At 42.7% G+C, this 11437-nt stretch overlaps 1 protein-coding gene across 1 annotated transcript in view; it reads right to left on the reverse strand.

Annotated features, from left to right (window-relative positions):
- NDRG1 (N-myc downstream regulated 1) overlaps nt 1-11437 on the reverse strand; it is a 43773-nt gene that overhangs the window by 18569 nt on the left and 13767 nt on the right. The window contains exons 2-3 of the mRNA XM_009647992.2: nt 10959-11037; nt 5312-5347 (exon numbers count right to left, since the gene is read on the reverse strand). Coding sequence (XP_009646287.1) covers nt 5312-5347; nt 10959-11021 — 99 coding nt within the window. The 5' untranslated portion in view covers nt 11022-11037. The remainder of the gene's footprint in view (nt 1-5311; nt 5348-10958; nt 11038-11437) is intronic.

Raw genomic sequence — 11437 nt, forward strand, 5'->3', positions numbered from 1 at the left:
CAAACTTAACTCTAAATTAAATCAGAAGCAAGTTCCTTCCTAAAACCCAGGACTAAAGTTTCCAGTGAGAACACAAAAGACTTTGAAAAATTAGTCTAAATCTGATTCTCCACAACAACAAAAATGAGGACTTTAAATGTTTGAAATGTAGTATTTTCCAAAGCAGATAAGCAGCATTCCATCTAAAGTGTTCCTACATCAGTCATACTAGTGTTACTGTGAGCTTCATTTTTGCAGAAAATAGGGTATTGTAGGTATATTCGTTATACAATACTCCAGAAGATATTTGCAGTAGCAATAGATAGCAATTAATAATAATAACAATTAACAATAACAGCAATTAATATTATCCACATTCTACTTTCCTTCTGTACTTAGATAATGTTCAATACAAAGCATAAAAATCAATAATTTGACAATCTTAACACAAGTAATGACAGTAAGTGATACTGTTTAACACACCTCCTGCCAAGTGTGGAATGCAGAAATTATTTCCTCCTTAGACACTAATAGGAATTTCGTATCATCAGATTTTTATTGCTAGATCTTTCCAGTAACAGCCCTGAAAACTTACAAGTTTTCTTAGGAGGGACCACCTTTCAAGATTTGGGATCTTCCTCCTTTGTGCATGAAAGAAAGAAATTTGTTCAGGGCAGATCAAGCCAGAACCTTGAACCTGCACATCCCACTGACCTCCACAGCTAATTCTTCTGGAACTAAAAGCCTGAGTCTAGTTCAAACTCAGTGTCAACTAAAAATAGTTCAGAGACGACAGGCGACCATACTCCTGATTGCTGGCATAAGTCACAGTCAGTTTAACAATTGGTTTAATTCCTCATTATCTTCAAAGTAAGACTCCCCTAATTCAAGAGGGTTGCGCCATTTCCCATTAGTGTGAATTCTTAACAATGAGTACCCAAAAGGTTCTCCTAAAAATCCATCATTTCAAACCAGTTTCTTCGGTAACATCAAACCAGTAACTTCACATCCCTATTGATCCTATTAAAAATCAAGAGATTTGTCTACGTGATGTAGGGATGGATGTTTTCAAAATGCAGAGCACTGAAAACAGATGGCAGCACATCCCAATCAACGTCAACGTTATAGTAAGAGGCTCTTCAACTGATTTGTATTAAAACACTATCTTGGAAAAAAATCCAAGGTACAGTAATCCGATAGAAGGATAAAGACAAACACACCATCTGTTCACATCTCTCACTTTAACAGAGGCGCAGTCTTGTCTTTGTGCCCTAAACACACACACAAAATTACTTTTGATATATGCAATTTAAGAGAGGCTATCTTACTTTGAAAGACGTGATCCATTCTAAAGTAGATTTTAGTTTTGGGTCAAGTGACTTTTTTTTTTTTGACGTTTTGTCATGAGGCTAGAGCCACTTTATAAGTCCGTAACACAGGAGAGCTCATTTATTCCTTCCCCCCTCTACCCTGGCTAAGGAAGATATGGATTGAGGAACATGTTTAGGAACAGGTTGTTTTCTGAAGTATGGGATATGCAACCAAAACGCTTTAGATATCTAAAAAGGAAAACCACACACACTGCATATTTTGCTAAAAGCTCCATATTTTATATCTTAAGTAAAATACTGCACTCCATCAAGATTATTTTAGAGCTTTCAAATATACTTAATCCTCCGTTACCACCTCATGCTTTTATTTTAATTTGTAATATTGTGCCTGATAAATACACCTCCCTTCACTTGCCTCAGAACTGAGGGAAAAGCTTCAGAGCTTTTAAAGAGGATTTAAATTGCTTTTGAATTGCTAGGAGACAGTATACTTTAAGTTCATGTTACTTAGGCAATGTAATATACTAATACCTGCGCATACTATTTTTCATTCCTTTTTTTCAATATCTTGCAGATCAAAAATATTTCAGCTTTTAAAGTGGTATTGCAATGTTGGGTTTCAAATCCTGTTTGCCCTGAAGTTATTTAGCATTTTCCCCCTAGCTTTTTCTGCTCTGAAATAGTTATTTCAATCCATCTTATGTTCTTATAAAAAACCCCAATGCCCACCTTTCCAGCTATTTGTCTCTTTTGCTTTTTTTTTTTGTGGTTAAGACTTTGATTTTAAATTAGCAGTATTATGAGAAAGGTTCCCCAATTCAGGTTGTGAGTTGGGTACATTAATGATGACTTTAGATGTAGATGTGTGACTGCTAAGGGGAAAGCCAGTAACAAAAACTTCGGTGCAGGAACTGAGGCAGATTACTGCAACAGGTCTGCCCAGGGATTCTTCCTGACTGATTGGCACTGGGTCACACTGGCCTACAAAAGCACAAAATCATCCCCATCCCTTTCCTTCCGAGACATAAAGGGATGAGGAAATCCATGTAACACACTGCAAAGCCCCAAACTGCATCCACTGATGCCAGTGGGAAGCCCACCCCATCGTGCCATGAGGACCAGCCAATTTCTCTCCCATTGCAAGACAGTTCTTTCCTTCTCTTCTGCATGCAGGAGGAAGAGGAGGAGGAGGAGGGAAAGCAGAAATGGTCCTTGCATGATGGTGGATATAGGTGGCCGTGAGCCATGCATTGCAAGAGACAAACTCATCTCTGCCACTTATGGTTGCCACACAGCTCGGAAAGTTTTGCTTAGTTATTGTGAAAGCAGTCTCCTGATGGACTGCTCGCTTCTGAAACACAAAGCTAAGAACATTATACGCAGTGACAAAAAGCCAGTTCTCCATCAGCTCCAGTCCTACCAAGCTAGAGAATAGGCCAATACATCAAACTGGAAATACAATTAAAATGTGACTGGCATTAAGCCAACATAAAGCAGCACAGGGCATGCTGCCCTGCACCAGTTTATCGTTAATTGTGCTAAACCAGGTTTGGTCAGGAACGCTCCCCTTCTTGGGAGGAAGGGGACCTTCACTTAAATTTTCAGGTAGGTGCCACAGACAGACAGACATATAGTGCTGACTAGAGGTAGGTCAGAGCTGTCAGTTCTTCCCTCTCTTGTCTTGCCCATCCCCTAGTAACTCCATGAAAGCTTTCCTCCAGAGAATAACCACGTACACGTCTTGCAATGTGTGCTTTCAGAAGAGCGATATTGCACTACACAGTGGCTTACTTCGAAAATGGAAAAGTATGTTTAACTCAAGTCTGCCTAAAACAGCATGTGAAATAAGAGTCTCTCTTTCCAAATCTGAATAACTAGATACAATTTATTCTTGGAACCAACGCATCTCACAGGCAGTCACAACTTTTTCACTAGTGGCAGAAACACAGTTATTAACTGAACACTGCATAACTTGTCCTCAAAAGGATGGAGCAAGTTGCAAGTGATAGGATGGACACCCACAACCATACACAGGCACTGAATAAGGAGGTCCACCCTTCCAAGCGCTTATCACCTCCTTCCCTGGCCAGGTCCATCCTCTTCCCCAGCGTGGCTCATGGGACAGGTTGCTTATTAAAAGCACACATGAGTTTCAGTGTCAGTCCTGAGTGACCTGGGTCCTCCAGGGCCACACGTGAGCTTCTCTAATGAACTAAGTCATCAAGGCTCTCCTAACAGCTCCAAACCACCCCTTTCATGAATCAGCCACAGAAGAACTTAAAGACATGTAGGTAGGGTACTTGTGGTTTTAAGGACCAAAGCTAAGCCTCCTTTGCAGCAGCAGTTCTTAACATAACTGATTGAGACTGTTCTTCCACATTTTTCTTTCCTGAACAACCAAAGATTAAACTTGAAGAAGAAAGATCATTAAAAAAAGCAAGAGCTGGCAGAACAGGGCTAAATGACACAAACCACTGGTTTGGATTAGCGACAGTTAATCCAAAACATGGAAAAAAACCAACAAGGCTTAGAGAATTTGATCTTGCAAGTTAAAAAAATCTATATATACACATGGTTTACAAACAAAGCAAATTTATTCCAAGAATAGAAATGAAATATGGGTCACTTGTGGATCCTTAATCAAAATACTGTGGTATTGCTGTTAGCAGAGTTAATCTGGGATTCAGATTTATTTAGAGCAAGTGATCAATCTGGACCCAAACAGAAAGCTTCTCCCATGCTGTACACAGTCCTGCGGGAAGCCACACGGTGACAACTTTACTTTACATTTATCAGGACTTCAGGCAGTACACTTCATTATTAGAAAGGATGAGGGGGAAGATGCAGGATTAACGCAAACTACAGTTTTACTGTAGAAGTAAGAGCCACTGAAAGATAAAGATGTTTGAGATAACTGCCTCCATTTCCAGGGAAAAGACAGCTGAGTTTGTGCTGGACTTTTAACCAATTTGCACAACGTTGACTAAAAATATAGACAGGGCCCAATGAAGTGCAACATGCCCCAAAGTACAGAATAGTTATTTCCTCCAAGGACCTCTGCCTGCACATTCAAGAGATTAGAACAATTTAATAGCTTTCCTTATTCCTGCACAATCTGCCTCCCTCCCTGCACCCCCTTGATAAAAATAAGACACCCAGCGAGCCTCTTTTCCCAACACATACTCCTTCCTTTCCGCAGTGATGGGAATTCATCGCTCACTTTTTGTCAAGGCAGGTACAACCTTGCTGGTCTCCCTCCCAGTTCAACCTAGACTGACTCCAACAGAAGGGCGTTTCCTTAGTCTCAGTTTAAGAACCAGCAAGGACAAACTTCTCAGTCAGAAGCCTAAATGGCGATAAAATAATGCACGAGAGGAGCTAAGAGAGTTACAAAGTCACCTCTCAAAAGAGGGACACATGGGGAAAGTGGAAAGCCACCACCTGGCCTGGTGGTGCGTTTTATGAACTCTTACGTTCTCGCTGTAAACACAACTACAGAAACTCGTTAGGGGCAAAATTGATTGCTTAGCACCTTCCACTGCTCCACAGGCTTCAGAAATCTTCTGGAAACTTTCAACTGCAAAATGGGATACATCAAGAGGGAGATTTTCTCCAAGGAAATGCAGGCACACCACTAATGAAAGCAAATTAATTGGGGAAAGTGTGTGTCCATGTGGGAGGGGAGTATTTTGCTTTCACTGCCACTGCTGAAGAATCTTATTCTTTTAGCAAGAATAGAGCTGCTTGCAACCCAGCCACCTCTTTTGGATGAAACTTTCTCAGCTTCAGTCTGAAAAGACCTCCTGCAGTCCCCTTCCCATCGCTACGTCAGAGCCCCTTTCAGACCCCTCTCCCACAGTAACAGCATTTCTGGCGAGCAGTCGGTCATTTCTGATCACATTTTGCTGTTTTCTCAAATGTCAGTTCAGTTTCCCCTTTTACGAAACACACACACACAAAAAAAAAAAAAGGAAAAAAAAGAGAATAGCAGCTTTACTTGCCTGAACGTCAAAGTCTGGAAGGAGGCGAGTGATAGCCTGTGAAGAGATTTTAAAGCATTAATGCAGTTAGCTTCGGCAGCTACAGAAATACACACTGGGACATGGGGGTTCCAACCCACCAGTTCTGCAGCCGAGAGCTCTGGCCCATCCCTTCTTTCAATGAAAGCTCTCTTGCTGAATGTCAAAATTCACCCAAGAGCTTTTACCCACTAACCTTCACTGAGAACATGAAAGCAGTAAAATACTAGATTATAGACCAGCGAAATAAAGCACAAAAGCTGGTGCACTTTTATGTATTTTTTAAATCACTGGACAAGTCAGAGCAGTAAAACACTGAACTTTTCTCCATGGCTTATTGTAGCCATGGGGCAGCCCACAGCCCACCTCAGTCCTGCCTGGGATGGAAAGCTGTTGTTCAAGTACACACTGAGCACCTGCAACTCAGTTATGCAGTCATTACAGGGATTTGATTTCATGATGTGGAAGGTGGGAAGGGTTTTATCCTAGCCAAAATTAGGCCTTGTTATGTTTGGGAAGGTGGCTGGACATGGGGAGGTCGGTTTCAACCTGTGACCAGCTATCGCTATTATTCACAAGCTCCTATGCCTGTTGAGGATCTCTACCAGAAAAGGAGTTAGGTGACATCCTTCCCACCTCCAATAGTCTAAGAAACTTATAATTTCAAAGGAAGAAGGTCTTACAATCACCTCCTTTTAATAAAAGACAAAAAGTTGTCAAACTCAGATTTCCACTGGAGGGCTGAAAACAGAGGGAAAAGCAGCCAACTCAACACTTTTTATGCTGTGAAGTATGACAGAGAAGCCAAATAATGAAAAAAGTAGAGATAAAAAGCAAAGCTTAGAATCCTGGCAAGGAGGTCACTCAGTCCCAGAAGCCCAAACTCAGAAGATATCAGAAGCAATACAGCTGTGATCTTAGGCAATACTGTCTCAGATGGTGGCCCTCAAAGCATTGCAGTCCAACCCGTAATTATGGCAGGACTCTAGAGGGATGTGATCATTAGGCAATTAGACACTGTCTTGAACATACAAACAAGTAGCTAAAGAGTTGACTGAGCTTGTGGAAGTCATTTTACACAGACTTAGCTCTAGAGAATAGGCTGGGTTTTAATCTTGCAGCACTGTTGGTCTCACAACCTTTTAAACACAGCTCATTTCATACACTGTTGTTCCAGTGGACCCTAGAGTTGAATAAGTACATGTGGCATCCATATAAACAGCATATGAAATATGGCTCGTCACTGTTCAGGAACACAAGACTCAGCTGCAGAAGAAACTTAAGCACAAGAAGCCAGAATGTGACTTCAGAGTGCATCACCCACTCAACATCAGCTCCACTGTTCGACTTAGTCTGTGCTGAGTGTCCCTCAGGGCAATCCTTTACACCCTATCAAAATACATTAAGTAACTTCATCTATGTTTGCTGGTTATGCATTTATTTTCTTCACAGTAGCTGGTATGGGGTTGTGGTTTGGATTTGTGCTGGAAACAGCACTGATAACCCAGGGATGTTTTTGTTCCTACTGAGCAGCGCTTACAGAGAGTCAAGGCCTTTTCTGCTTCTTACCCCACCCCACCAGCGAGGAGGCCAGGGGTGCACAAGAAGTTGGGAGGGGACACAGCTGGGACAGCTGACCCCAACTGACAAATGGGATGTCCCACACCATATGACATCACGCTCAGCATATAAAGCTGGGCAAAGAAGAAGGAAGGGGAGGGGAAGTTTAGAGAGATCGCGTTTGTCTTCCCAAGTCACCGTTATGTGTGATAGAGCCCTGCTTTCCTGGGGATGGCTGAACCCCTGCCTGCTGGTGGGAGGTGGTGAGTGAATTCCTTGTTTTGCTTTGCTTGCACACACAGCTAAATTACACTGCCTTTGCCTCAATGCAGGAGCTTTCTCACTTTTACCCTTCTGCTTCTCTCCCCATCCCACAGCAGGGACAAGTGAGTGAGCAGCTGCATGGGACTTAGTTGCCAGCTGGCAACCATGACAGTCCTTTTTGGCACCCAATGTGGGGCTCAAAGGGTTTGAGATAACAACAGGTTTGATAGGAATGTATTACATCAAATTTATAGCTGCTATTGCTGTTTAGCTATTAACTGGCAGGCTCCTGGGCTTGCTTGCCTTAGAGCAGTGTACATTGCTTGCTTGTACATTAGAGTCTGGTGCTCGTTAGTGGCTGCTTTTTGCTTTCACTGCTTGCTGTGCTGCTGTACTGTTTATCATCTGACTCTGCTGTGCCTGGGAACATTTTGATAACCACCATGGAGATGCGCCTGGGCTGGCAGATGGCCAGGGCATCACTGCTGTTTCTGTGCTGCTGTACTGGACAGGCTAGAACTCCAGTATGAACTTGAGTCAAAGGGATGGTGAGCTGCATATGAGTCCACATGGGAACAGGACACCCTGAAGCTTCTGTGCCCATTAATAAGTCCACACCCAGAACAGGTACATCTCAAAGTGTCTGCAGCTCCGGTTATGTCTGTGCCTCAGCAGGTATACCTCTGAAAGGATTGTGGCCCAAGGATAAGTCCATGCTGTAGCAGGTACACCTTGAAGCATCAGTGGCTGTGCATAAGGCCATACTGGAACACCTCAAAGCTTGTGGCCATGGATAAGCCCATGACAGAGCAGGTACATCCCTGGAGGGACTGCAGCCATGGGCATGTACATGTTGGAGTAGGTTTACTTCAGAAGGGACTGCGGCTGTGGGTAAGGTCATGCTCAAGCAGGTCTATTTCTGAAGGCATTGTGGCCCATGGAGAAGGCCATCCTGAAACAAGTGCACCTCAAAGCAACTGTGGCTGTGGATAAGTCTATGCTGCAGCAGGTATATCCCTGGAGAGACTGGCTCACAGATAGTGCTCCACTCAGAGCAGGTACAACCTTAAGGGACTGCGGTCTGTGGATAAGCCAGAGCAGGGGCAAGGGGAGGAGTTCATTGCAACATTAAACCCTATGGTCTAGTCCAAAGGGGTCACAGGTGAAGATTGCAATAGAAATACCTTTAAATTGTTGTAACCTGGGATTTGAGTTACAAGTTATGGGAATTACCTGAACCACCTGAACCAGTGGCTGACTAGTCTTACAAGAAGCTAGAAGCTTACAAGAACTAGTCTCACTTGGAGAACAAGTCTTATGAGGAGCGGCTGAGGGAACTGGTGTTGTTTAGCCAGGAGAAGAGAAGGCTCAGGGGAGGCCTTATTGCTCTCTACAACTGCCTCACAGGAGGGTGTAGTGAGGTGGGGGTTGGTCTCTTCTGCCAAGTAACTAGCAATAAGATGAGAGGAAGTGGCCTCAAGTTGCATGAGGGGAGGTTTTGATTGGATATTAGGAAAAATTTCTTTACTGAAAAAGTGGTCAAAGGTTGAAACAGGCTGCCCAGAGAGGTGGTGGTGGTGTCACCATCGCTGGAGATGTTCAGAAAGTGTGTAGACATGGTTTAGTAGGCATGGTGGTGTTGGGTTCACAGTTGGACTTGACAACCTTAGAGGTCTTTTCCAACTTTAATGATTCTACAGTTCTAAGCAGTGCAAGTGCAGCAGTGATGCAACCTGAGCTGTCTTTGGCACCCAGTAACTCCACGCAACACACCACCTCTCCTGTTCTGACCAACCACCATAACAAATAGAGCATGAAGTCATGAACTAAATGAACTCAATAGGTATTTTGTGGACATTTTATGGGCATTTTAGAGGGGTGGTCCATAGACTATGGGAATGATATCTGTGTATTGTATGAAAGGATGGGAAGGAGGGTGGTGGGTAATGAGGTTGTATTGGATAGTGTGGTACCTGAGCATGACAAATGATATGGAATAAGGACAGAGAATGTGCTGGTTTTGGTGCTTACAGAGAGTCAAGGCCTTTTCTGTTTCTTACCCCACCCCACCAGCGAGGAGGCCAAGGGTGCACAAGAAGTTGGGAGGGGACACAGCTGGGACAGCTGACCCCAACTGACAAATGGGATATCCCACACCATATGAAGTCTGGGGGAAGATAAAGGAAGGGGGCACATTAGGAATGATGGTGTTTGTCTTCCCAAATCACTGTTATGCATAATGGAGCCCTGCTTGCCTGGAGGTGGCTGAGCACATGCCTGCACATTGGAAGTGGTGAATGAATTCCTTGCTTTGTTTGTGTGCACAGCTTTTACTTTATCTATTAAATTGTCTTTAGCTCAACTCAAGAGCTTTCTCACTTTTACTCTTCTGATTCTCTCCCCCATCCCACTGTGGGGGGAAGTGGGCAAGCAGCTGCGTGGTGCTGAGTTGCTGGCTAGGGTTAAAGTACGACAGACGTTAAGGATAGCCACAGAGGAAATAAAACTCTGTGCTAGTTTCCCCACAAAGACAAAACTTTAGGTAACAGTGAATAAAAGCATATAGGGCTCACTGTCAAAGATTCCAACTCTTTATCTACCTGCTACAGAAACCCAGGAAGTTAATCACTATTTTAAGATATTTCTTAATTTTGAAGCAAAGGCATTTCAGTACCCGTAGGTCTTCTGCTTAGTATCTCCTTTGGTTTGCTTCTACTGAACAATAGTGGCATTAAAAAGGGATCTTAGTTTCTGAAAAGTTTGAGTGCTGCATTCACTGGTATCCAAACAAGCTCTGCTTTCATGCAATGTCCTTGGCAAAGGAGCTGTGTTTAAAGTTTCCCTAGCCATTTCACTGCAGTCACAAGTGGAAATGATTTTGTGAAGTGTTTACGCAAAAGAGGTAGGGAATAAAAGAGAAAGTAGCAGATAGAGCAATGAATAGTTCTATTGTAGAAAACCAGAAAAAACCAACACATTTATATACATCATTGTCAAGAATTACGATAATTGGGAGCAAAAGAAAAATCTTAGTTATGATTCAAGAGAAAAGCTGAGAGCTTCCTTCACATATTACAGTGAATTATTTGCCATGATCATACTGAAGCACAGAGCATTGCTACCACCAAAGAGTCAGACAGCCGCTGAACCCAGACACTGTGGGCAGATTTGTTGAAGAAAATGGTGCAGTAACAAGTGCAGAGAAGTACCACAAGGTTAAGCAAAAAAAAAAAAAAAAAAAAAAAGGATGTTTCTACACTGCAACACCGGAGGAAAGGCTGCAGCTTGTGCACACCCAGCTGGCTGCCAACCTGGTAGAAGTTTGACTGTAACTCATAGCTCAGTGCAGTCAGAGAAGACTATGCTGGGCACAGTCATACCTCCAGACTCAGATGTGCCCAAAGGAAAAGCAAAGGCTCTCTCTGTGCCTCCTCAAAAGGTAACCAACAGAGCAAAATTTGTATCTTTACATTGAGAAGTCTACAGGTATGGATGGATGTACATGAGATTGCCCTATTGGCATCATTTAAAATTGCTAAAGACACCCAGAGCTGTCATTATTCAGAACAGAAAAAATGGCACCACCAGATTAGCACTAGAGAAGAGCAAAACCACATACCAAGAAAGAGCAAATATTTAAGGCTCTGTCTTGCATTATTCAAAAAAACCAACTTATTCTATGTCTAGTTTCTCATACTTGTTTCTTCCATATGATGTGTTAGAACTAATCTAAGAGCACATGTGCAGTTCCAACAGCAGCCCTGAAATAGAACACACAAGCTCTAAAAAGTTTTAGAATTATTACCTCCTCCTTCTCCACCAGAGGTTTCACCTCCGCAAGGTGAGCATCCTGGAACTCTGTTGACATGGTCAGTAGCTGATATCTGCAAAGATGAAAAAAAAAAAAAAAAAGAGTTGTTCTCAGCTTCCATCAAAGATTAAATACAGGAACAAATAAAGATCCTGCTCCACCCAACTCCCAGTGACCCACTGTCTCAGGTTATAGTTTAAAAGACCTTTAAAAGAAGGTTATGAATCTCTTGTAAAATCCCTCCCTGGTTTATTTATATACACATGTCTGCACAATACAAGATTAAAAAAATATTAAGGCTGCAAGATCAAACAAAAGTTTGGCAGCTTCAAAATGGGGAATGCTGAAGAAAACAGGGCAGGTACCAGTATAGAGTCATGGAAACTGTCATCTCACAGGTGAAAGGAGGCATAGCCAAATCTGCAAAACCACCTTCTGAAATCACCTTGAATACTTGTGTCTGAAATTTTCCC

The sequence above is a fragment of the Egretta garzetta genome, unplaced genomic scaffold, assembly GCF_000687185.1.
Source record: "Egretta garzetta isolate BGI_Z169 unplaced genomic scaffold, ASM68718v1 scaffold50, whole genome shotgun sequence".
NCBI classification, from domain to species: Eukaryota; Metazoa; Chordata; class Aves; order Pelecaniformes; family Ardeidae; genus Egretta; species Egretta garzetta.